Raw genomic sequence first — 26,674 nt, 5'->3', positions numbered from 1 at the left:
TCTCCACGCACTTGGACGCTTGCGTGGCTCATACAAGCTCGTGAGCGTAGCCCCGACTGTGAATGGTTCTGATCGTTTCTCTATTTTCTCAAACGAGGACTAGACACATGGCCACGATCTGGGACCCTCAACTTAGCCCTTCAAGTTCCAACCTTCGGTGAGCCTCAATGCCAAGAGCCGTGGGCCCAGGACGCTCTTTGGATCCCCTGTGGCCCAGGAGGATGGCGGTGGTCACGTCCAGGCTCCTGGGTTAGAGCCAACAACTCCAGAGTCAGAGGTGGGGAAAAGAGGCTCTCAGGTGCAAAGGTCAACATCTTTATTTTCAACTTTATTTCCAACTTAAAACTTCATCATTCAACTTGTCAAATGTGTCAAAAACAAAATGAACAACAAATCGTAGCTGATACCCAGAAACGGCAGCACTATGCTGGTAAAAGCTCTTTTCTCATTACCAGAGAAAGAGTGAAATGTCCTCCTTCCTGACCCACAGCTTCCTTGGTCAGTCGAGCACAGGACACGCGGAGACCCTCTTTCCGACACCAGGAGAAAAGCATAATCAAAAAACTGCCTGCTTACGTCAGTGAGAAGAAGACACGGACAAAGTCCCCTCAACAAGGTTTCAAGAGCAAGCCGCCTTGGTGATCACACTGACGGAGCCCGGTCCACACCGTCCAGCGGCCGCCCACAACGGGCGTCACACCCAAGTGTCTTGTACGTAAAATGCATCCTTAAAAACCCAAACATACACACGATGTTTACTAGATTCCCCTACATTTAAGATACTGAGGACAATTTAATTTTGAACACAAAATTTTAGTGAATTTGCTACTGTTCCATTCTAGGACAATTAATGAGACTCTCTCAACTAGAACTTAATAGCTAGAGCGACCCTACACACGTGTGCTAGACCAAACTAGAGAAATGGTTTTGAACGCCTGCGCTTAGAAGAACGCCCCCTCCTTTACCGGGAGCCGCGCTCTGGGACTCTAGGGGACGCACAAATACAGTATGAGCGGCATGGCCTCAACAGTAGCAAAACCACAGTTTTATTTTAAGTAAAAAAAAAAAATACAAAAATATCAGCCTGAAATGGCAAGTTTTCAAACACCAATCTGTGTAAAAATGTTTAAATAGTGATGTTACTGCAAAAATATATATTCTATTTTTTTTTCTATCAGCAACAGTTTATAAAGGCAAACGAACGGCCGCGGTTGAGGTAGCGAAGCCAAATTCACAAACTTTGGATTAAGAAAAATACCCTTCCTAGTTTTAACAGCATCTTTATACAACGTTAAATGAATTCTAATTGTTTTGCAATTTTTAATTGACATGTATTACTTTATAAAACTTAATTTAAAATACTGCAAATGTTTTCATTAAAAAGATACTTAGTCCTATTTCACATTCAAAATACTGTACAGAAAAATCTGAAGTTCCCATATATTACATGAAAGCTACGTATTTACATTTTCAAATGCGGTTCTAGAAGCTAAGGGTAAGCAGACTGCCCCTGACGATCTCCCTTCATCCACGGCTGCGAACAACCCCCCCTTCCCAGAGAGCAGTTAATGCAGGGCCAGCCAGGGTCTACGTACAAATCACCTAACTAGGAAATGATGTCGTTCAAAAGTAAATGGATGAACATTCTCTTCTCTGAATATAAGGAAACATAAACGTGCTTCAAAGGTCACAGTTGGTTTCACATAAGAAATACCACTGACAAAATCACAATTTGGTGTCTGTGGCTTTTGACAACTTTCCAATGGTATTTTCAGTGCGTTTACAAGACTTTAAGAATTGACCATTTCCCACTAGAAAACAAATCCTCACACCTTTACCTGTTTCCTCCTGTGCGTCGTTGTGATGTAATAACAAACCCGGCGAGGTTAACCGGACCGCCTGGCCCCACAGTCCTGGCTCGAGAGCCCGGCGGCGCCCGGCGAGGCGGCCGCGCTAGTAGACGAACGGGACGATGCGGTAGGGCACGCGCTGGCGGTACTGCTCCCAGGCCAGCCCGTACTTCCTCCGGCAGTGGCGCTCGTCGCGCGCCTCGCGGTGCACCAGCAGCACGGCGAAGTAGATCACGTAGAAATAGGGCAGAATGTGCTTAAATCCTGCGGAACGCGACAGCAGACGCGTGAGGGGTCTTCATGATCCCACACAGCGCCTTCCCTGTTTTTCCCCCAATCCTCCCAAGTGAACCTTTTTCCCTAGGTTGCTCCCCTTTTCCCTAGGATGGGGAAACCTCCCACCCCGCACGGGCACGTGGCAGAAGGTGGAGGTGGCGTCTGCATGACGGGCTCTCCAGGGGACAGGGACGACTGCGCCCTCCCACACGCCCGTCCTCTCCTGGCCTTCAGAGTCCTCGAGTCCACTCCCCTCACTCGGCTTAGAAAGAGAGCCATCAGGCACACTGGCAAGTGTGGGAGCTCCTTCTGCCAAGGGGAGTGCGAGCCCCCAACTCTGCCCGCCGCCCCCAACATGGCACCCCCATGCGGTGCTCACCACAGGGCAGGGACCACGCCAGGGCCATGATGAGATCACCCAAGTAATTGGGGTGACGAACGAAGCCCCACCATCCAGAAACTAGAAGATTTTTTCCAGTGGAAGTATGGATGGTTTTTAGATCTGGATGAAAATAAAAATATATTTATAATGACTCTACACAAATAGAGACACGAAATCTCTATGTGACGTACATAATATAAATATAAACCGGTACTTACGTGCGAGCTTTGGATCATTGGGATTTTTCCGGAATGCATTTTTCTGAGAATTTGCACATCGGAAGATTACATATCCACAAACTGTAATTTTTTAAAACTTTCATGTTAATAATTTAGATCGATATAATCAAATATTTAAGAACATTTGTAATTTCACTTAGAAATGATTTCTATGCTCTGAGGAAACTTCCAAAGGATGGAATATGTTGAGAGGTTTTGAACTGTTCTTAAGAACTCAATCTCAGAATGTCAAAATAAGATAACGATCTTGAAATTTCACCATCCACCGGGGCGGGGGGATGCAAAACCAACCAGTACAGTTACATCCACAAATAAAACCGAATACAGCCCGGGCTGTAATCCCACCAAGCTGGCGTCCGGCAGAACTGAACGCAGGGCACGTCCCGTCCTCTAGCACCTACGAGCCGGACACGGACGCTGCAGGACTCAAACCACAGCTCCGAGCCAGCACCGGGATGACCTGCGCAGAAATGCCCGCAGATCCCACCGTGAGCCCACAAGCTGATTATTTCCGATTTCAAATGTCTAACAGGCCCTCACGTACCGCTGCCTCCTGTCATCCAGCCTCCGGACAGCGCTAGGCGCTGACCCGTAAACTCCACGCACAGCGTTCCGAGCGACGCCCAGGCGTGCTGAGCATGGGTAACCAAACCAGTGATGAAACGAAATCCTACTTTTAATCAATACCTGGAACTTCTTCTTTTGCCGCGTAGTTAGTGTAGCAAAACTCGCTATATTTGAAGCTCATGCTGATTTTCCTACACTGCCTCGGGTGCGGGCATTTAACAAACAGTGTCCTAGGAGAAGAGCCACCCTGACGCTCCTCCGTGCCCGCCCGCCCCCTCCCCACACTTCCCCCCCAGCTCACACTTGAGATCAAACAGCCTAGCCTCCAGTGAGTGAACACTGACTGACGGTCCCCAGAGACGTTGCCTTCAGCATGACCTTCCTGGGGCTGTAAGTCCCCCGCTGGCGCGCGCAGGCCTCACACATCTGAGAGCAGGTGGGCCCAGCGCGGCAGGACCAACCTTCCTGCTTTCCAAGGTGCCCACCCGAAAGAGCAGGCCCTGCAAAGGAAAAGCCACCGAAGGACGAAGCATCCATGCTCTCTGCAAGCGCAAGATTGGTTTTATGTTCCTGACCCATCACAAACTACTGCAAACCTGATTACGGCCACTGAAAAGGGCACATTACAACGTGCAGGTGCCAGAGACGAGACTCGGTGCACGACACTAACGCGCAGAGACTCAAGTCGGTACTCACGTTTCAGAGCAATAATCAGAGAGGCCATGGGCCAGGACACTTCATTGGGATGGTTGACGAGATAAAAGGCTTGAAAGCTGTAGATAAAGGGAACCCACACTAAGTCTCCAAAAGCCAGCATGAATCCAAACCCATCGTGGGTGATGTCCATGGTTGTCAACAACGCTTCCTGTGAGGAAAGAGTGGGAAAAGCCATTTGTAAAGACCTTTGACAGCTTCTGTGTTTCAGGTATACAAATAAAGTACTGTTTTCTAGTCAAATTCCTACAGAGCTATGGGAGGGCACACCAACCAAAAGTGTTTTGGTGGGGGGAGGGTCTGGTTCAACAGCAGGTGTCCCCCACCTGGTCACTCTGCCGCCTCCATCTCCAGTCATCATACCCGTTCTCTCCACGATGTGGAAATACCACGTTTCGGAAAGGCCGCTGGTGCCTCCTGCTTCTGCCCAGAGAACCTTTCCCCGACCTCAGCCTACAGCCCCCCGAGCTACCCCCACCCCCCGGACCAGACCAGGCGCTTCTCAATGCCGCACCTGCTCGCAGGCTAAAGCGAATGAGGCATGTCCCGTACTGGCCCTGCCACTCCCCACACTGGGCCACAGGAGGAAAGGCAGGGACCCCGTGTTGTCACCTCATCCCTCCAGCACACCGCTCGCCTGCTCTGCAGTAAGTGTTCTCGGGGTTTGCTGGAGGAATAACAACGTCGCCAACTGCCTCTGCGTCCACTCCACGTGTGCCAATCTACCTTCCCGTCGCGGTCTGCCTTTCCACGTCCGCCTCGCACACAGGCCGCCAGGCCGCACGGCGAGGTGCCTGCCGTCCTCCTCCATCTAGGCGGCACTCGCGCAAGCACACGCGCCGCTGCACATGCAGGCCAGACTCTGGATGTCACCAAGGTCAAAACTCAGGAGGCCCTGAGATTCCCTGAGGGAATCTCTACAGAGAAGGAAAAGCAGCAAGTGTGCGCCCTGGGAAGGAGCGCTGGCTCAGGCTAAAGAAACAACGTGGTCCAAAGACCGTTTTGTGCCAGAAAGACCACGGGACACAGAAGGGGTGTGTCAGTCCTGCAGGTGATTCCTGGGCACGCACCGGGGACGACGGGGATGGGGGAACGAGCGCTGGAGGGAGCCGGCACAGCAAGGGGACCCCCGGGGCAGCACCCCACAGAGACGCCAGGGAACGCTCACTGGTGTTTCATCGCTCTTGTCGGTTCCTTCCGGTCACCCAACCTAGTCAGGTGGAGGCTCAGACTCCGCGGGGCATGTGGCAGTGGCCAGAGGCCCGAGGTGGCCCAAGCCCAAGCCCGCTGCTCCAAAAGGCCGGGTGCTGCCCACGCGTGGGGACTGCCCTGCCTGACTGCGCCCCTTCCCAGCCCCGAGAGCAGACATGGCCACACATCCAGGACCTACGCCTCTCCAGCCACGTCAGCAGTGACCACCACCGCGGGTCAGAAAGCTGGAAGGGGGAAGAAACTAGAATGAATTACTAATCACTGACGAGCTACCAGAAAGTTTAAAAAAAAAAAAAAAAAGCCTCTGAGATGAAGCAATAGGGAAGCCTCATCCGGCTCAGGCTACCAGCCACCTGCCTCCGGGGAGCCACTTGTCACCCGACAGCAGGGGACTGCGCCCGCACGACCCGGCGCACTTCCGACATCGGGGTTTCCTTCCAAAAGCACATCTCCCCAGGAGGAGATGCAGACCATGCGAGGCCGCAGGAGCTCCACGCAGAGCCGTGACCTGGCACTCGTAGCTTCCTGACCCCTAAAGTCCCCAGCCCTCCCAAAGAGAAGGAAGATTACTGGGAGACAAGCCTCGGGCTTTCCGAGTCACCCCGACAGCGTGCTCGGCGGCCAGCCTGGCCCACCAACTCCCCGGCCCGCAGGAGTCACCTCGGACTCCAGATGCCGACAGACTGTCCTGCAAACTTGCTCTGTGACACCGTCATGTCAGGCTGCCAGTTCTGTTTCTAAAACCAGAGAAACTCAGCTTGGCATCTGGAGGCACGAATTACAAAGACACCAGGAAATTGGTAACATGGGTGGGAAACCAACCTAAGGACTAGATTATTTTCAAGGGGAATGTGTTCAGTTGAGACCAAGCATCTTCAAGGAGCAGAAAACACGGATGGCTTCTCAGCGTGAGGAAAGCCACAGGTTAGGAACCCGGCTTGACGTAAACCGGTTTCCTTGATTATCAGGACTTCTGACTCTCTCTCTGGCCAGAGCTAGTCTGTGTATTTCCAAATACCAACAATAAAACACATCTCCCAGTAGGTAAGAACTAGCTGCCTCTTGACAATCCAAAAAGCACTATCCTAATTCAGTGATTATCCATCTTTCATTTGATGCAGTAATTAAGAAACTGAGATTTATTTATGAACCCGTCCCACCCACAGATCTTAAATATCTCGCACCAAGGAGCAGCTGAGACGCACAGAAGCACCAGCAAATTCCCACTTACAGGCATTAGCGCTCCCCATGTCCGCACAAGGCACCCCGTGGACGGACACCCACCTGTTCCTCACCAGCCTGGGAGGGGTGCACCCCCCTCACCCGGGGTAGGAGGCCGAGGCTCCGAGCGGGCAGGCAGGTCACCACCCGCACTCGAAGCCGCCTGACTCCCAAAGCCTCTGCTCCTAAACTGAATTACCTCGTTCCAGAGTGCGTCCAGCACGTACAAGAGCTGGAAACTGTTCACCAAAATCATCGCTAAGGATGGAGTGGCTCGATTCTGTATCTTCATCTCAGCCAAAAGCATCACCAAGTTCACAACCACCTAAAAGAAAAGGGGCAAGTACCGTCTCAGACTGCCTCCCCAGACCCTTCGCTACCACCGGGGGAGACGGTCACCTCACTGCTGAGAAAGTCACAGAGGCCACCTGATCACGCAGTGACCTGCAGGGCCGAGACGTCAATACCATGAACCCAGGTGTGACACCCCAGGAACGACACGCGGTCACCTCCATGGTACTCTTGTCAAAAATGCATCACTTACACCAATCATGAGAAGACAGCGGGCCCCCTACACGGTATGTGACCAGCATGCTGCAAGTGGCAAGGTCACAAGAGCCAGGGAAAGACGCCAGGAGACAAAGCCGAGTCACAGCCACGTGCACTGGAGGCCTGCCCAGCAAGGGTCCCAGGACAGAAAAAGGCCAACAGTGGAAAAAGGGGGGAAACTCAACAGGCCTGTGGGTTTAGCTGGTAATACTGTAAGAACGGTAATTTGCTGGCCTCGAGGCTACGTGGTGTTGCCCCACGTTCACATGGGGGACCAGTGAGGTGCAGAAGGGAATCCTGTCTCTGTTTTGCAACTCCCCCAAGGTCTAAAATTAGGTAAAAATTTGTTTTGTTTTCTTTTTAAAGATGACGAGAATATATTTTTTCTTATGTAAATTTACCTACGCTATCGTGTTCCTACATAAATATACGATATAATTAGAATAAAACAAACCCTAATGTTTCATAACCTGTGACAGGGCATCTTAACCCTGTGGACTCTATCTGCAGGAACAAAATACTTCAAATACAGATTTGTGGAAAGTTACAATTATTCCTAAAAACAGCTAAAATTATTCCTAAAACCCCACAGCTTCCTCGAAGGGGTCTACAATTATTTCTAAATGCAAGACTTATGTGTACAATGTGAATTGAAATTTAAAGAGAAGACGACAACATACCCATCCGATCAATCCCGGGCGCAATTCACAAAAGTATTTGAGATCAAAAGTACCAATCCGAGGATTAAGTTCGCGGCCGATGAAGAAATCATAGATGGCATTTCCTGGAAAGGAGAAGTTCTTATGCAAACAGTGCGGCAAATAGGAGGCTTACAAAAAGCACTGCTGTCTACCGTCCGGGGTCCCAGGCGGCCCCTCGGGGTCCAGCAGGTGGCAGCGCGGGCAGGTGTGCCAGTGAGGACGGGCCGTGAGGACCCATCTGGAAGCAGCGAGGCCTCGAGGGCCAGAGCCCCTGATTTTAAGGGAACCGGAGCTTTTTTAAAATGTAGACTCACAATTTTCTGAAATAAGCAACTTCATTTCTTAAAATGTTTGAACACTTTAGGTCAGAATCAACTGATTTGTGATCTCCGTGACTGGGCTTAGTCTTTTTAAGGATGTTTACTATTTGAGACCAAAGGAGAAAATCGTCCTAAATTGTGATGCTGACATTACTAAAACGTTGGTGCCTACACATTAAGTCACGACAAGAAAAGGTCTTACTCGTCACGGTGTGACTGAAAGAGGAAGAGAACCGACTAGGCAGGCGGGAGGGCGGGGGCGCGCTGCTCACCGGAGCTGGCGGGGGCCAGGGCGGCCGGGGGAGCCCCCGCAGCCCGCACGGCCAGGTAGGCGCTGAGGCCCGCGGCGAAGGCGAGGGCGGCCAGCGCCAGCTGCAGGAAGTGCCAGTACACGTACAGCAGCTCCGCGCCCCAGTACGCAGCTGCCCCGACGGCCGCGGCGCTCAGCAGGAAAGCATAGAACCCTAGAAACAGGGCGACACAGAAACGTGAACCCGGGCGGCATGAGACGTCCATCCCCATACAACGCGCAGCGTCGCGTCGTCGGGCTCGGCGTGCGGGCACCGCGGGTAACCTTCCGGACAGAGCCCGGCGCGCTCGGGTTTCACAGGCTACCATACTGGAGCTATTCCTGTGCGTTCCCAACAGTTACTATGTGCTTTTAGTTAAGAGAAAGCTGAAAGGTACACAGAAATTCACTATTAGAAAGTTGACAAGGATCTCAAAATTCACAGAATCCTAACCCTCAGACCCAACCATTAACAGAACGGTGCCAAACACACCTCTCAAGTCTTTAGGGCAATCTTAGCAGTTGAAAATTGTAACTAGGGGTGCCTGGGTGGCTCAGTCGGCTAAGATGCCAACTCGATTTCGGCTCAGGTCGTGATCTCGGGGTCGTGGGATCGAGTCCCGTGTCGGGCTCCCTGCTCAGATGGTCCCGCTCCGTCTGCGGCTCCCTCCCACTCATGCTCTCTCTCTCAATTTCTCAAATAAAATCTTTTAAAAATAATAATTAAAAGAGAAAATATAAAAAAGGAGAGAAAGGGACCCTAGGGCTTCTCCGAGCAGAGACGTGACAGTGATGAAGCAGCTGCCATCAGACACTCGGGGGGACAGTGGTCCCGGCAGAAGCACAGCGGTTGCAGCAAAAGGAGGGCGGCCCTCGGCTCCCGGGGCAGGAGCGGCCAGGAAGCCCAGGCAGAATGGGACCTCCCGGGCCTGGCAGTGACCCCAGATGGTAAAATACACAGACAAGTACAATCACTTCAATGAGCCTTAAGTACTAGTAGGAAAATCAAACCAGGTGGCGGCAGGAGCGCCCGAGGGGCTGTCACTGCACCCGGCACGTGGAGCCCACGGCTGAGATCACACCAGTCCCCACGGCAGCCAGCGGCTCAGACACACGCAAGAGCATACCGCTCACGGGCTCTGAGCGATCATCAAATCGGAGTGTTAAAAAAAAAAAAATCACCATTCAATCTATACTTGAGTCTTCTTCCATCAGTAAGAGGCATTCCTTCCACAACCTTAAAGGAAAAAAAAATTCTTTTTTAATTTAAAGCTTTAAAAAGCACAACGCTCTACCAACATCCATACCTCATCTACAGCACAGGCAGTCAGTGGCACGTCATGCGGGGAACCTCGAGGGGTCCGCTGACATGTACATCTCCGAGAAACTGCTCAGGGCACGAGGCTGCTGGGCCAGTGCACCCCCCGCCCCCCACGGGCACCAGCGGCCTGCGCGGACTTGGAAACTGTCCTCATCTTGTCCGCCTCCAGCTCCGACGTCTGCAGGGACAGAGCACAAGCCCGTCGTCCCACGTGGCTGAGGTCCTTGTCCGCGGCCCCCCACACTGAGCCTGGCTAGCCCGGCTCACCTGCCGCCTGCAGACTCGTCCTCACACACGCTCCCTCGCTCCCTCAGCCATTCCCCACATTCTCTGTCTCCAAGAGACTGTGAGCACTTCTGGGTCAGGAGCGCTCGTCTGTTCCTCTGTAGTCACGCGCAGTACCCCCAACACACACTCAAGAAACACACGTCTCCATCAGGATGAGTGAAAATAAGAAGTCCACTTGCCCGATGGTCGCCACATTCTACTCCCCAAAATGACTATTCAGCGATGCTGCAATGCGCATGGACAGAAAGCACTAACGTGGTGTCCTGTCTCGGGCCAGACTCCGCTTCCCTTTCACTGGCTACGAAAGGGGACCCAGGTGAAGGGTCAGGCCTGGTGGAGATCATAGTGTGAGCAGACCCCCGGGGCAGGCTGCTTTCCAGCGACCCCTGTAGGATCCTTACCTAACGACTGCGCTGGCTGTAGCCTGTAAATATGTGAAAATACACACGTACACGCACATCTACAAAATCTTTAACCGTAAAACTGCTTTGCTTATTAAACGTTATCTAGTCTGAAGCAGGCTTACCTAAGTTAATCTGAATGTGTTTTTACGGCAGAGCTTTACCCTAAAAATGCTGAAGGGGGGAGGCGACCCACGACCACGTGCCCTCCCAACGGAAACTTACCTTCCCGATCGGCAGTAAGTAGAACAGAGCCTGAAGAAAAAACCAGAGGAGGTAGACCCCAAACACTCTGGTTTCCCACAAATCAGGCAAAGCTGGCAAAGGAGGCGGGAAATTCAGAAGACTGGGCTCCTTCTGTTTGCACAGCAACAGCAACAGGAAGAGGAAGGCGGGCAGGCCGAGCATGATGAGAAACACACCTGCGGACGACCAGTGACCAGCTAAGGCTCGCACTTGAGTGCAGTTTAGCTAGTGTTTTCACTTCGTCAAGGCAGAACCGGAGGCTGGCTAACCATCTGACACCGACGGCCAACGGGCCGTCCTCCGGCTACCTGTGGTGCCCGGCGGGCAAGCGCCCCCGGCCCCGAGACGGCCCATTGGCCGAGGCCCGGCCCCAACGGCCGACGCCACCTCACAGACCAGGCTCTAAAGCATTTAACATCCAGCAGCCACGGGAGCAGACATGTTGAGATTCCAGAAAACTAGAGATCGGAACATCTAGAACTTACCAGCCTAATCGTAAAAAAGCAAACGTTCTAGTGCTAAGTTTCCAGCACTTAGGGCCGCACCCCGTTCACGGAGTGCGTGCGCAGACACAGTGAGGCCGGACACCACCGCCCACAGCCCGGCCAGCCCACACACGGACAACTCACAGGACACATGGCAAGTAAGCCAGGTAGGATTTTGAATCCTCTGGCCGAAAGTATTTTCTTTTACTAGTATTTCTTTTACGTGAAGTTTCATCACTTTCAAATTATTACCCACTTCAGAACACTAAGCCTCTGGACACTTCCGATCTTGGATGCTCGCAGCCAAACCGCCGGGAAGGTTGGGCAGACACCCTGACCCCAATCCCCGTACAGGGCCTCTGCCCACTGGCTCGGCTGTGCTCGGCTCCACCCCTCGGGCCTCATTAGTCCATTTTCCTGTCCCTAACTAGTTCGCCCTCCTCCGCATACACCTCCCACGCCAACCTTCCCTTTACCTTCTGCATTTCTTTGTTCAAAGCTACTCAGAGATTGCTGGAAGTTGTAAGTACAGCCACACGCACCCTCCCCACTCTAGGACGATCCTCAAAAATGCTCCTGCTGCAGGACTTTGCACCTGCTATTCCTTCTGCCTGGAAGGCTCCTCCCCAGCCCCTCTCCCCAACCCCGGGCTCAAGCCCTGGCCTGCTTCCCACTCCTTCAGAGGAAGGCCTTTCCTTCCCGGCACTGCTGCACCCGCGCTCACCCCCTCCCCCCTCCCCACGCTAAGCCCGGAGCTGCCGCCTACCAGGGACTCCCCCGAACTCCAGGTCCTTGGTCTGCGTGGCTGGCCCTTCAGAGGTTTTCAATAATGTAGATCCTTTTGTTGCAACAATGTTTTCTTCCTTAGAATCTATGTCTTTTAATTTGATCTCCTCTCTTCTTGGCCGAAGGCTATGCTGTGTAGGTATGTAACTACTTTCTTCCGACAAATGGAATTTTTCCTAATTAAAAAATAAAAATGAGAAATGTTTACAGTCAATAATTATCATTAATGCTACCACATTAACTGATTCAGCATCTTAATACAGCCATTTACTCACAAGAATAAATTTGTTAAATAATATTCAGTCTTAATTTAAAAACAGAATTTTAGAAAAGATTGTAAGAGAATGTTATGGTGTTCACTGTGACTCTTGAGGGAAAGTCACATTCACAAAGAGGTCAAGTGCCGAAGACGAGAAGGACAGCCCATACCTCAGTGTTTCTGTGAGGCAGGCCATCCCTCTCTGCGCGCTCAGGCTCCCCGTTGTATCTGCTGATGCTGTTTCCAAACGGCTTCTACGGTGAAGAATACAAACCACTGTAAACGTAAGAATCGTACCTTATTAAAAAGACCATGGTGGCAAAAATTTGCTATTATGAAGTCGAGCAATAAAACAAAGATTCTCACAGCTTTGATTCTAAGGGATTTCAGCATACTTTTGTTAAAAAGGAAAAGAAATAAAATTGATTAGAATTTTCCAGTCTTGGAAAGATTGGATTTTACGGTATAGATCTCTACACGAGATCTTTTCTCTTTTAAACATAATTAGACTGAGTGTTACAATGTCATTGTTCAATGCCGGATACTCTAATATATGCTAGGAGTTAGAGAAAGTAAAAATTGGTCAATTAGTTCATTGAGTGGTTAAAAAAGGGGGGAGGAGAGACATTCACTGCCCCAAAATAGCCACCAAGGGGAAATTAAGACAGGATGGGTACTTAGTGCCGCCAGTGACCTGCAGACCCCCTCCTTGCTGAATTCCCGCTGCCTGGTTTCTCCGGAGCCCTAAGCGCCCCCTGCCTGTGTTCCTCTCCTCAACCCTGCATCTTCTTTAGGCCGCGGAGGAACTGCTCATCGGACTGAACCAGGGAAGTGTGTTCGCTTGCAAGATTTTTCAGGCAATGCCTGGCTGAAATCTGTCACTTTGCTCCTTTCTGCATCACCGACAACTGAGAACACTAATAAACCACGAGGAGGAAAGTAAGTTAAAAATGTCTTTGGGAGGCCCGCTGGCAAAGGGCCGCAATGAGATAGTGTCAAGTTCTAGCTCAGATCGGAGTCAAACCGCTCAGATCAGAGTCAAACTGAGCGGTGCAAACAGTCAACGTACAATGAAGTCCACCAAAGCACCAGCAGCCACTCAGCAGATGGAGCCACGTAAATACCACGCTCTCCTTTCCTCCGATATCCGCCACATAATCCCAGGCAACCCCTGTGACACCGTGCCACATCTGCTCAGCCAGCCCCACCCCGCGCTGACCGCAGATGGACAGGGTGCGCACACAGGGAGGCAAGTCACTGCACGATCAGGCGTCCACGTGACCGTCAAAGCTACACGCAGCACAGCAGGGTCCTTCCCGTGAGACACACCACCCTCAATTCCAAGTGCACACACGGTGGCCCAGGGCTCTGCTGGTGAGGAGCACAGCCAGTCTGTGGCTCGGGTCACTGGGACTGTAAGAAGGTCACACTGTAAACACAGAATGGTCACTAAATGCTAAAAATGAAAAAGTGGCAGAAAGTAGCACGCAGCATCTGTTTCTTAACCTGAGTCCCGACTGGCCCAGAGAGCTGCTAAGAGACAATGTTCGAGCTCACCAGTGCTCATCAAAAGGCAAGGAAAAGCAGTGAGCGGACAGTCTTTGGCAATCAAATTGACCAAAACAAAATTATTATAATTCTCAGAATGAGAAAATAGGCAGATATTGGCAGAAAATTACAGATATTGGCAGAAACCCCCTTGAGGCAATCTGGCCACAGGTATTAAAGCCTCGAATCTGCTCTCCCATCTGACCTGGCAGTTCCACTTCTAAGCCCTGATCTTAAAGAAATATCAGATGTTGTATAAGAATATTTGTTTACAATGAAAATTTAGAGAAAAAGATAAATGCCTATCATCAATAAGGAAGCGGATGTTAACAGTCACAGCACCACTGGAGGATTTATGGTGTGGCCAAACAATTCCATACAGCAGCCGATGTATACAAATAGAATGCACGTTTTTCCTAATATTTTAAAATTTAAAAATCTGACTACAGAACAGTGTATACCTAAATCCAGTTTTTTAGGGTTCTGTGTCTATTTTACCCAGAAAAGAGATAATATTAAGTGAACAGAATAAAAGATCATATTTATTCAATTCTTTTTCTTCAAAATCATTTCCATCTGGCCTATCATCTAAGATATCCTTGCACATGGGCCTATAGGCTCTGTCCGTTGACCTTTCCAAGCTTCAACTCAGAAAGTAATTCTGTTAAAGTTACGATGCCAAGACACCAAGGATATGTTTTTGTAACACACAGTTACATTTCCTTATTTTATACATGAACTTCTATAAACTATAAAACTTTTCCAGTGCAGCCTACAATCTACCTCTGTACCAAGTTTAAACACGGCTTTTTCTAAAAGGATGATGTTAAGTGGCACTCTCGTAACCTCGCATTCTTTTCCACTGGAATTTTAAAATATTATACTTCCTATTCTTTCATGTGTTTACATCATCTTCCAAAGTCATCACCCTGGATGCGATGCTTCCCTGGCCCTTGAGTATGACTCACTACAAACAGTCTGAGTAGACACGCACATGAAGGGGAAGACGGTTTGGGACCGAACCCCGGACAAGGGTAAAGGCCTCCCGCGAGCCCGGGAACACGCACCAACACCAGCGGAGTCAACTTTACTTCCAATACTTCCTTCCTCATTTCCTTAATGTCGGCCTGGTGCGAAGCAGAGGCGGATCGCCGGGAACTTCTAGGTGGTCGACCCGGGGATCTGGAGCGCGACCTTGACCTACTCCCTCGGCGTCTGGAGGGAGAACTGGAAGTTGAGCCACTTTTCCTTTGTCTAAAGGAAGTTAAAGGCTAGAGAGGGACAAGAAGGCACAGAGCTTTAGCACAAGGTGGACCCAAATGAGAAGAGGGTGCAAAGGCGTGCCTGGTACCATCGACTCCATGACCACCCGGGCATCAGGGCGGCCGAGGGCCCGCTGGACCAGGCCAACCAGATGCCGCAATAGTGGCCCACCTCCCACGGGACACGTGTGGCCTTTCCACTCCTGACCCTTCTCAGAAGGTATGGCCACGGAATGGCTGTGTCTGAACCACCTAGCTGTGCGCTCTGCCAACAGCACGCACAAGAGCAGCTGTCACTGATGCCGAGTCAAACTGAGATGAGGCGATAAGCGAACTGCACACAGTAACAAGAAACCTAGTCCCCCAGGTGCACTCTCAACATCACGCCCCGGCGGATCTGGAAAGCGGGGGGCGCGGGGGGGTGGGGGGGACGCGCAAGGCTGGGTTACTTAATAGCAACATTTTGCTCCGCCCTCTTCTCTCCCACCTGATTTTCTGTGGCCCAGGAGCTAACATTTTGTAAATGATTGCAAACAAAAACAAAAGAGCCATGAAACTTTGTGACACATGGGAATTACTTGAAATTCTCACTTCAGTGTCTACATAAAGTTTTATTGGAACAGAGCCACACCCACTCACTTCCAGACTGCCTACGGCTGCTCTCGCACTGCAGAAACTACATGGCCCATAACGCCTTTGTTCAAAAGCTTTGCCAGCCCCAGGCCAGAGTACTCAAACTGTGGTTCAGAGAATACGGGTTCAAGAACTGTTTCTTACTGATCTACAACAAAAAATGAAATTGAGACTAGATGTGGAGAAATCTTCATAGCATTTCATAGTGATTTTATGCCTATTGAATCTAACACTACAAAGTTAGGGCTTTTACTGTGCACATCTTTCTTCCAAGTGCCCAGTAAGTCATTTATGGTATTTTACAGAAACGCTTCTACACCATGGACCAGATCATTTAAAGCCCAGGACCCCACCAGAGAGGCTGAGAAGCCCTGGGCCAGACCTAAATCTAATTAACGACACTCTCCTGGTTAAATCCTCAGTGGTCAGGATGAAGTCCCAGTCCCTCCAGTTCTGCTCCCGTTAACCCTCGGCTGGCCCTTGCACACCGCACACTTGGCCATCCGTGTCCTCCCACCGCCCCAAGTCTCTAGCCAGAGCCGTGAACCTCCATCCCCCAAGTTTTCCCCATTTGGCCTCAGCACTGACCTGGGTGTCCTCTGCAAGCCCTCCCTAAGACTCAGTTCCACCCTCACCCCCGTGCGCACCAGCACCACCTGCCAAACTTCCCTCACCAAACACATGACACCAGGGACATGACCCACAGGAGGAGGTCTTCTCCCAGAACTGGGAGCTTCTGGGACCAGGACAGAGCACTGTACTCAAGCCTCCCCAACCCGCAGCCGCAAAGCGGCCCCGCGCCTCCACACACAGCCGGAACTGACCGCTCTACACCTAGAAACACACCACTAGTTCTTTCCCCTGCCTATAAACCGACTCCAGCAAAGCCAAGGAGCACTTACCTTGATATCACTCTCCTTCAGTTCAAGTTCAGTGCCGTCTTTGTACTTGACGGTGTAGAGCTGGGAGTGGCTGTCATGGCTCAGAATTTCGACTTCATAGTAAAGCGAACTTCCAGGCCACCGACCTCTTACCACCTCCCCGTCAGCGAATTTCCTACTCGGCATTTTGAAAAATCAGTCTGAATAGTTTAAAAGAAAAAAAACAAGGAGTCACTGTATACACACTTACATGTGTCTTTTTTCACAGACTGAACACTAAAATACAACTTTCCAAAGTGTTTAACTGGCCAAGATTTTAGGACCAGAAAGGCCTCGGGGTTTGGGGGAGGATGTCCGACCCCTTAGTCCAAAGGTGAGAACAAAGTGTAAAGATGTTAACTGTTTTTTCCAAGGACATAAAAATAGGCAGCAGGAAACGGCAGAGCTGGGACGCACAGAGGCCGTTCTTTCTGCTAGGGCCTGTCTCTTCTGGAGTCACTTTACACAGGATGATCTCGCCAGTGGGGTACCTGCCGGTGACGTGAAGATGCAGCAGGATGGAAGGGCACCAATTGGTTTGCACTCTGCAAAATGCCATCACCCAAGTGACCAGATTTCTTGCTATTCAACAAGCCACCGTTACAAAGGATGCATTTTCTGATTCATAAATTCACATACAGGGCACCTGGCTGGCTCAGCCGGTAGAGCATGCGACTCTTCATCTCTGGGTCGTGAGTTCAAGTCCCACATTGGACACAGAGTTTACTTTCAATAGATAGATAAATCAATTTGCATATAGTTTTACAAAGCCTTTAAAAATGTATTTAATTTTCAACACATTACCTATATTAAAAACAATAGACTCTAAGAAACCAACCATCTGGGAAAATCAAGGATGTATAATTAACATGACTATAACCCACCAACAAGGCGAAAAATAATCCCAAACCCATAACGAATAGCAAATTTGGGGTGCTTTCATAAAGTTTTCAAGTCTTACAGCTAAAATCCCAAATGCACCCCAAGCAAGTCTGCCAACCACACATGGGTGGGCACGCACCTGGCCTTTACCCTAGCGCAGCCCCCAGGCCTGCAGCAGGCACCCACCCGTGGCTACAACATTCTTTTCCACACGGCCCCAGAGCCGCGTTTCAACAGCTCCAAGAAAGCACCCTCAGCCTGCAGGAATGACCACTTCGGTGCAGCCTACTGGCCACCCTTCTTCAATTATCAACGGGCACTGGGTGCTTCCAGCTCTCGGGCCCCAAGCTTTCCCCGGCCACCGAGCGGCAGAGTCCCACTGCCACATGACCAAACCAAGTGCTTCCCACCTTCTGCACCAGCAGCTGAACAGGCTGGGGCCCGGTCTAAGCAGCAGACAGTCCCGCAGAGAAATGCTCCCCAGTCACCTTCCTCTGGCCAGCTGAACCCCGGCTAGACTGGACCCGTGAGTAGGCCTCCTCAGCCCACCGCTGTCCAGAGCCGACTGTCCAACACTGTGTGGGCACCCCAGCAGCTCTCCGGAGTTAAGGAAGGACACAGTGGCATTACCCCACCCCTCCAGGGGGAAACCTTTCATAAGCACATTTCTTCACTGTTAATTGCCTGAGAAAATACTTCACAAACTTCACTTGTTTAGAAAGATAGAAGCTGGGTTGGTAGATGAAAGCAAACCCAGCCACTTATCCAGTGATTAGGGGGTGTCAGTCATCACACGCAAGCGGAGAGGGTGCTCTCTGCCCGCGCCCACCTGAGATAGCATCACGGGCTAATGAAGGGCTGTGGGATCGGACAAGGGGCAGAGGAGCCAGAAGCTTCGGGGCTGAAGTCACACCTGGCTGAGGCGGCACCTGAGGGCCCTTGGCAAGCAGGGGCAGTGGACACCTTGGGCCACAGAGAGGGGGACAAAAAGGAAGGTGACAACAGCAAACCTTGCCTGTTTCAACATTCAGGTCCGAGAGTCTCCAAATACTGAGAAAGAGGAAGGAAATGTGCCCTTCTTCTCTCATGCCCCTCCTCCTCCCTGGACCCCCTAAAAATCACACCGCTGTTACTGGGACTGATGCTTTCAACTAGGGTTGAAAGAAGACAACTGCATCTTGCTACACGAAGACGCCGTTCAGGTTTCAAACAACTCTTCAAAGACTGGAAAACATGATTTCTTAAAAAGCCCTTGGAGCAGATACTGTACCTCTCTGAACATTTATTTACTGCCGTCTTTCTGTCACTCGATTAAATATTTTGGGTTACACAAATTAAGATACGTGGTGGATATCTGTTGGGTCGCTAAGCTCAATTTTTAAAAAAAAAAAGACAAGAATCAGGACTTCACAGGGATGTTTCCCATGGTGGCTGAAGAAGAAAACCCAAGCCAGCCCTCTCCCTAGGAGACCAGTGTGGTACCATCAACAAATGTTCCAAAAGATGAAACCACAACATTATGAGCACCTCCACTTTGCCCAAGCTCCTCCCACACTTGTGACAGCACGGCCACCTCCCAACAGAATCTCCTGCGGGACTGAATCGGTCGGGATGGGTCACACCAGCCTCACTGCCGCGATGCACCCCCCTGATGCAGTCCAGACCCACACGGAAAGGCCTCACTTCGAGGGGATGTTTCAGCCAAGAGTGGAAAGGAAAAGTCTGTTTACTGAATACCACCACCCCGGGTTTTCACTACGAAGCCACATGCTGGCTAACTTCCTTGTCAATTAGCACGGGGATCCTCACACATTTGGGCTCCAATATGTTACTATTTATTAACACCACAGAATGCTGCCCATCAGAGACCACAGTGTTACAAGGGTCTTTGGTCACTTTCACTTTTCCAGACCAGTCCAAATACAAATGACAAAGAGAGGCTCAAAGCAAGTCTGCCGGCTTCCCTTGCACACCTGGGCCCAGGGCCCAAGGCCAGCAACGCAAATGCCTGGCCTTGCCCCCCGCCCCCGCCCCCGCCCCCTGCCCCAACGGCAGGATGCTGAGGAAACCCCACTGCCCAGGCCGACCCGGGCAGACGGCCCGCCCCCCCCCCCAAGTAATCTGAAAATGCCAAGGTAAGGTCCACTCCCCTGCGGCTCACTCTTCCCCCTCCTCCCCAGACAGCTCTCCATCACCAGCTGAGCTGGGGTGCTCCGTCCACACCCGGCCCCTCTCCGGCCCCGCAGCTCCCGGTCTCTCCGCCACAGCTGCGGCCACGAAGGGCGGGCACCGGCGCACGCGGCGCGGGGGCTGGCGCGGCAGGTGCGGCAGGTGACCGTGCCTCCGAGGTCCTTGCGGGGCTGGAGGAGGGGAAGTCCGCAGCGCCTCCGCCGGGCGGAGCCGTCATCCCGGGCCAGGCCCTCCGCGCTCAGGCCTTAGAAGTGCCCCTTGAGGCCGCGGGCCGGTGTCACGAGGAGAACTTTTTTAAAAGCCTTAAACGGCGAAAACACAGGATCGAGCGCGCGCAGCCCTCTTCACCATCCGCTTTCAGAGCGTGGGAGTCCGGGGCCGGGTGACAGCGAGGGCGGACGGCAGCCGCGCCTCGTCCCCGTCAGCGCATCCCTCGTCCCCGCGTCCCCCGGTCCCCAGTCCCTGTCAGTGCATCCCTCGTCCCCGCGAGTCCCCCGTCCCGCCAGCCGGGCCCCCGCGTCCCCGTCAGCGCATCCCTCGTCCCCGCGAGTTCCCTGTCCCGCCTACCGGGCCCCCGTACCCCCGTTCCTCCCATCGGGCTCCCGCGTCCCCGAGTCCTCCGTCCCCGTCAGCACATCTCTCGTCCCAGCATCTCCCCGAGTCCCCCGTCCCGCCTGCCGGGCTCCCGCGTCCCCCTCGTCAGCGAATCCGTCATCCCAGCATCTCCCCGCGTCCCCCGTCCCCGCCGCGGCCGCACGTAGGGGCCCGAGGCCCACCACCGCCGCCCTCCCGGCCGACACCGCCGCGGCGCGCCCAAAATGGAGGGAGGCGCCGGCGATTTCCACCTCCGCTCCACTTCCGCCGCGGCCCGGCCGACCCCCTGCAGGGGAAGCCCGGGCCGCGCGTCCCCTCCCCCCTGCCCCCCGCCCCCTGCCCCCAGGAGGCCGCGCCGCGCTGGGTGGCGGGCACGGGGACGCTCACCTGCGCCGGGCTGCGACGGGACGCGAACGGCTCCGGGACAGTCGCCGAGCAGCACACGGCGGCGGCTCCGCGCGCACGACGCCGCCCGTCGCACCCGCGCCCGCGCCCCCGCTCTCGAGCGCGCGCCGCGCCCCGCCCCTCAGCGAGACCGCCCAGGGCTGCCATTGGCCCTTCGGCCTTTTGAATCGTCCCCGGCGCCGCCGATTGGTCGTGCGCGTGGCGCGTCCGCCCCGCCCGTCCAGCCCGCGGGGGAGGCGGGGAGGCGGGGAGGCGGGGCGCGGAGCCGGGCGGAGCCCGAAGGTCAGCCCCGCGCCCGCCTTATCTCTGCGGTCCAGGCGCCGCGCCCCCGCCCCGCCCCTGCGCTCCTGCCCCCAGCCCAGCTCAGCGAGGTGCGGCGCGCTTCGGGCCAAGGGCCGGCTTGGCCAAAGAGATAATAATAAAAAGCTACGAAGAAAACAATCGATTCGCGCGGTGACGAGTCCGGACCAACTGTCCGGGGCCGCAGGTGCTTCCTGCGAAGACGCTGGCAGAGCTCTCCCAACCGCGTGGGGGGCTGCGCTCCCCTAGGCGCCTGGCTCCTTTGTCCTGGAGGCGGCGGGACCCGGCCTGGGCCGCGGGCGGGTGAAGGGGGCTCAGTGACCGGAGGGGGGGCAGCGGTGGCGCTGGGTCTGGGACAGGGGGGCGAAGGGGGGGGCGCGCAGTGAACGGAGCGAGGGGCAGGGGTATTGCGGGGTCTGGGGCGCCCGGGGACCGGGGGTCCTGGCCGGAGGTGCCAAAAAGTACGCAGTAATGTGCGGCCGGGGACGGAAAACTCTTACCTTGCGCCCTGGGCTACCACCCGCATCCCACAAGTCCGGCGTTAATTAGCCTCCAAAATGCCAATCATTACATTAACTCCGAATCTGGTATGGATCCTAAACCTTTTTTTTTTCTCCAAGTTATCATTATTGGTTAGTTGGTTTCCTTCCTTTGAGGTCGAGAGTTTAAAGAAGTCCATTGAAGTTCCCCATTTTGCAGTGTGGTCAAGTATTTCTTAAGCTGATACTAGACTAGCCTAACTTACCAGGTTAATTTAAGTGAATTTCCATTTTTAAAACACTGTCAGTTAAATTAAAATAAGCAGGCTTTTGCATTGATAATGCAGCTCTGGTTGCAAGAGTTCTCGTTTTCTCACAGTTATAAACTACAAAACACTCAGGTTTACTACTTTAAAAAAATAAAAATAAAAGCTAATACATTGAGCTTCCTCAGACATTCACATCCAGTGGGAAAGTTTTCATCAGAGCCTTTGCTGAAAACAAGTTCTGACATCAAATTGTCTTGTCATGGAATTTTCGTGGAGATCGGAGCTACAGAAATGCACATTGCACCCCAAAGTCAGAAAACCTGATTTTTAGTAAAGCTGTAGGCCGCATTGTCCTAGTGTTTAAGGTAAGATCATATTAACCCTGCCTCATTTTTTTTGCAGCAGATGACCCAGAAATGAAAACACTACTCCAGGTAGAAGGGTCCCTAAGACAGTCACTATTCCTAATGGCCAAGCAGTGCTATGCTGTTAGTTCTCATCTCTCCTGCCCAGGACCAGGATTTCACTGCACTTCCTGGAGAGACGCATTTCCTGGATCATTTCCGTTTATGAAATAAAAGATTCTCGTAAACACACACACACACACACACACACACACACTGCATTTTAAAAGTCAGGTTTATAAAGCCTCATAACAAAATGAAGTTAAAAGATTGTAAATCACTAGAATGAGCTGAGTTAACATTCTACCTTATAAATCACCAAAAACATTTTTCGAAACGACTGATTTTGACATCAGAGAAACTAAGCAATACTTATTGCTTATTTCTAGTTAGTGGACAGAAGTATGTTGTGAAAAACAAGATTAATACCTTGGTTACTTTCTCAATAAAGGAAGGATTAGTACTTTCCTCTCATTTTTCTTATAGAGACTACTAAAAGTGTGTATATTGGGGAGTGGAGAATTTCCAGGGTTAGTTCTCAGAGAGAGGCTTGTCAACCACAATTAGCCAGTTGTAGATTTTCAGAAAATATAAAGTCAAAGTCACTTAAAGAACCATGTCTTGGCACTGCTGTCAGTAACGTGGCCATGACTGGCACAGTCCCCTCCTCCATTTGCAAGGAGAATGTGGCAGTGGGGAAGCAAAGCCCATGGCCTGGGCAGCTGACGCAGCCAGAGACCACACTTGGGGCCAGGAAACCTTGCACGGGAAATATGCATGGGACACAGGACCCTCATCGAGGGTCTTTGCTTCTGCTTTCTAGAGGATCTGGGGTATGAGGACAGAAACAGTTCTTTCAGGAAGTAGGCCTAGGCACAATTTCACGTGGCATGAGGAAATCCAGTTGGACTCCTTGGGTACTGTTTTTTTGGTTGTTTAAAGATTTTATTTATTTATTTGAGAATGAGAGAGTGTGCACACATGAGGGGGTAAGGCAGAGGGAGAGGGAGAAGCAGACTCCCCACTGAGCAGGGAGCCCGATGTGGGGCTCCATCCCAGGACCTTGAGATCATGACCAGAGCCGAATGAAGGCAGATGCTTAACTGAGTGAGGTGCCCAGGCGCCTGGTCCTGCTTTATAAGGGACAAGGTGTTCTATGCTGCAGCTGCAGAAAGCCTTTCATGACGTGGACGTACCCCAGGGGCCATCTGATAGCACATTTCTGACGGTGTTTGATCTGAATCATTCCTATTCACAGAAACGGAGTTCGTGGTTACCACGGTGGAGTAATTAGGTCCATCTCGATAACAATGACTTTTGCATCGTTATTTGAAATGCTTATACTTATGTCTATTTGTAGCACTTACCTGCTTCTTTTTTCTTACTGTTTCACTATCAGAAGGGGCAACTTTGAAGACAGGGATCCCAGTCCCCTGCTATCCTCAGCTTCAATGGAAGAACTGAAGCAAAGGAATATCTTCAGCAATTCTGCCCAAATATTCAAGCTACACACTCCCGAGAGCTGTTGGATACATATTCAAGCCAACTCTGTACAACCTTCAAATAAATCTATGTCAATTACATTCTGTCTAAAAACAGAATCACATATACTTGTCATTCATGTAGGAGTGTGTTCTGAATAAACTAATTCAACAGACTACTGTGCTCCAAAGAGGTTTTAGGTTGTATAATCAATGAGGATGCTCTTGCTTCAAATAAAGTGAAGAAACGTAAAATAATCATGCAATTTTTCTTTTGCATATTTAAATGTATGCAAATTTAAAATGATTAAAATACTAGCGTCCATCTCAACTATTTTATATCTTCACCCTCGAACGTGTTTTACGCAGATCTGATTGCACCCATACCATAGGAAACGAAGATCACCATGATCTCAAAGTGAGTCTTTGAAGACAGGCCCTGGGAAGGCAGACAGACAAGTGTTTCTTCAGAGCCCAGACTTAGGGTCCTGGAGGAGGGGCACCTAGGGGGCTCAGACACTTGATTTCAGCTCAGGTCATGGTCTCTCTATCCCCATAACGTTGCATTTCCCCCTCCCCGAGCCCGACAGCTGCCATTCAACTTCCGGTCTCTAGTCCTCCAGCGGCCCCAGGGACCTCCCGTCCGTGGATGTCCTTTCGTGACTGGTTTATCCCAGTCGGCACGATGTCCTTGGGTTTCATCCATGGGGTAGCAGATGTCAGAATTTGCTTCTTTTAAAGACTGAACAATATTCCCTTGGATGCACGTGGCACATTTCGCTTAGCCACTCATCTAGCCATAGACATGTGGGCTGCTTCCATCTCTTGCTGCTGTGAACACAGGGGCAGAATTCTGGCTGCTTCCAGTTCTCCGGGGTATACATCCAGAAGAGGAATTGCTGGATCATATGGTCATTTTACGCTACATTGTTTTAGGAACCGCCATACACGGTAGCTGCACCCAGTTTTTTTTTTTTAAGATTTTATTTATTTATTTGACAGAGAGACAGAATGAGCACAAGCAGGGAAGTGTCAGGCGGAGGGAGAGGGAGAAGCAGGCTCCCTGCGGAGCAGAGAGCCCCATGTGGGGCCGATCCCAGGACCCTGAGATCACGACCTGAGCCAAAGGCAGACGCCCAACCAACTAAGCCACCCAGGTGCCCCATGCACCCATTTTTATATTCCCACCAACAGTGCACTAAGGTTCCAAGTTCTCCACAGCTGCACCAACACGTGCTTTTTTCTGGTTTTTGCTTTTTTTTTTCCCAGTACCCATCCTAATGGGAGAAAGCTGGTCCTACCAATGTTCTAATAAAATAAATATTTCTGATTTTACAATATTTGAATTGTATCATACATGCTTAGTCAACCCCCCAGGGCACCCTGCAAACTCTGACTTAGGACATGCGCATTAGATTAAGCACGATTGCTCGATTGCTCGAACCACTCAATGGTATTCGTGCCATGCATTTTTTTTTTTTAGCACAACACTAGATGGCTTCCAGTGCAGCGCAGTTCAAAATCTTGCTAACTTCCTGAGGCCAAGGCTTCGTGTGAGAAAAACGCTAGCAAGCCTGTGAAAAACTCTTCCAATTTCCTAAGGCAGATATGATTTGAGAAGAGCTGAAATATGAAATATTAACAAAGGTAAATTAGTATAGAAGCACACTATTGGCTCAACTCACTTCATCTCAGTTAAGTAAGGCAGGGTGGAGGAGAGAGCCTCGTAGGACTGTCCTTTAGAAAAAAAACAAGAGAACATTTCTCCGAGGGGAGCTGTGTTAGCACATGCTGGCTAACCCGTCGGGTTTCCAAGGAGGAGGAGAAACATGTCAAACCCTGTGGACTGTATCCAGTTTTGCAAAGCGAGTGTTTTGGACACATAAGCATACAGAGTTCAATGTTACATCTTCCTCTGAAATATACACCAGCTCAGGGCAGGGGGGCGGGGGGCTGGGTGGTTCAGCCGCTTAAACGTCTGCCATCGGCTCAGCTCATGATCTCAGGGTCCTGGGATGGAGCCCCGCGTTGGACTCTGTGCTCAGCTGGGAGTCAGCTTGGGATTCTCTCCCTCTACTCCCTCCCCTTGTGCGTGCACTCTCTCTGTCTCTCTAAAATGAATGAATGAATGAATAAATAAATAAATAAATAAATAAATAAATAAATAAATAAATAAATAAAATCTTTAGATATACACAGGGAAATGGTAGCCAAGAGAGAGGATGGCTCTCTCTCAATTCCAAGAGTCCACGCCAAAAAGAGCTGGAGGAATTCTGTCGGCAGGCTTCAGAGTCGGGGAAACATGCATTGGGGCCCCGGCCTCTCTGCCGACACCGGGGACCATAGGCAAGGTACTTAGGCTTTATTTTCAGACTGTTTCCTTATCCATAAAATAAGAAAAATAATAGCCATTATTCCCAGGGCTGTTGCAAGGTTTAAATTTAAAAAGTAGTAATCACGAAATACTTCTGATTCCGTGATTTATTAATTTTATTCATTCAGCAAAAATGGATTGAACTCTTATAATGAAAGAAATTTGAAAACAGGGGCGCCTGGATGGCACAGCAGTTAAGCATCTGCCTTCGGCTCAGGGCGTGATCCCGGCATTGTGGGATCGAGCCCCACATCAGGCTCCTCCACTATGAGCCTGCTTCTTCCTCTCCCACTTCCCCTGCTTGTGTTCCCTCTCTCACTGGCTGTCTCTATCTCTGTCGAATAAATAAATAAAATCTTAAAAAAAAAAAAAAAGAAATTTGAAAACAAATTTTAAAAAATTTTTACAACAAATTCTAGGAATGCCTGGGATTTTTTATGTTTATCAAAACATGGTGTAAATTAGTGGGGGGAGGATGAAGTGTCCTGCTTTTAGGGGATTCTTTCAGTAAAGCTTTCCAACAAGGCCCCACATGCTGTCGGACAGTCAGACTGCCTGGAAAAGCAAGTGGAATCAGCATGCTGTTGTTGAGAGCACAGCACCCCCACCCCCACCCCCAGGCAGGGGACCCGTGGTTCCTTTGCCATCCCTCAAAGAGTTTACAGTAACTAAAGCGGAAAAAAATGTCTCTCCCAGTGTTTGAAAGTAACTCACAATCCAAAAGTATTCCCCCTAAAAGTACTCATAGTGCTTGGTCATTTGACAGTCGCTGAGTGATGGCAAAATGCCAGGGACCAGTTGGCAGAAAGTCCTACGATGGCTTGAGC

General features: G+C 51.1%; 1 protein-coding gene across 3 annotated transcripts; it reads right to left on the bottom strand.

Moving 5' to 3' along the window:
• Window positions 1-302: 302 nt before the first annotated feature.
• Window positions 303-20,636, bottom strand: LBR (lamin B receptor). 3 transcript variants are annotated; one of them, XR_003318973.4, is made up of 15 exons: window positions 20,523-20,618; window positions 16,452-16,630; window positions 14,722-14,925; window positions 12,277-12,360; window positions 11,828-12,023; window positions 10,556-10,752; window positions 9,503-9,557; window positions 8,304-8,495; window positions 7,691-7,794; window positions 6,661-6,786; window positions 4,011-4,179; window positions 2,727-2,807; window positions 2,506-2,628; window positions 1,839-2,114; window positions 303-727 (listed from the first exon to the last, which is right to left on the bottom strand). XR_003318973.4 is itself a non-coding variant. In XM_026509496.4 (14 exons), the coding sequence occupies exons 2-14, from the start codon at window positions 16,614-16,616 to the stop codon at window positions 1,954-1,956; spliced, it is 1,857 nt and encodes a 618-aa protein (XP_026365281.1). In that variant the 5' UTR covers window positions 16,617-16,630; window positions 20,523-20,636; the 3' UTR covers window positions 303-1,953. The 3 variants fall into 3 exon arrangements, 2 of the variants coding, with proteins under 2 accessions (XP_026365281.1, XP_026365282.1); XM_026509496.4 differs by having other exon boundaries at window positions 303-2,114; window positions 20,523-20,636; XM_026509497.4 differs by lacking the exon at window positions 20,523-20,618 and adding an exon at window positions 17,762-19,333 and having other exon boundaries at window positions 303-2,114.
• Between the last annotated feature and the right edge of the window lie 6,038 nt (window positions 20,637-26,674).

Source organism: Ursus arctos, unplaced genomic scaffold (assembly GCF_023065955.2).
Source record: "Ursus arctos isolate Adak ecotype North America unplaced genomic scaffold, UrsArc2.0 scaffold_2, whole genome shotgun sequence".
In the NCBI taxonomy this organism is placed as follows: Eukaryota; Metazoa; Chordata; class Mammalia; order Carnivora; family Ursidae; genus Ursus; species Ursus arctos.
The sequence above is the reverse complement of the archived record's forward strand: the minus strand, read 5'-3'. Positions and strand labels throughout refer to the sequence as shown.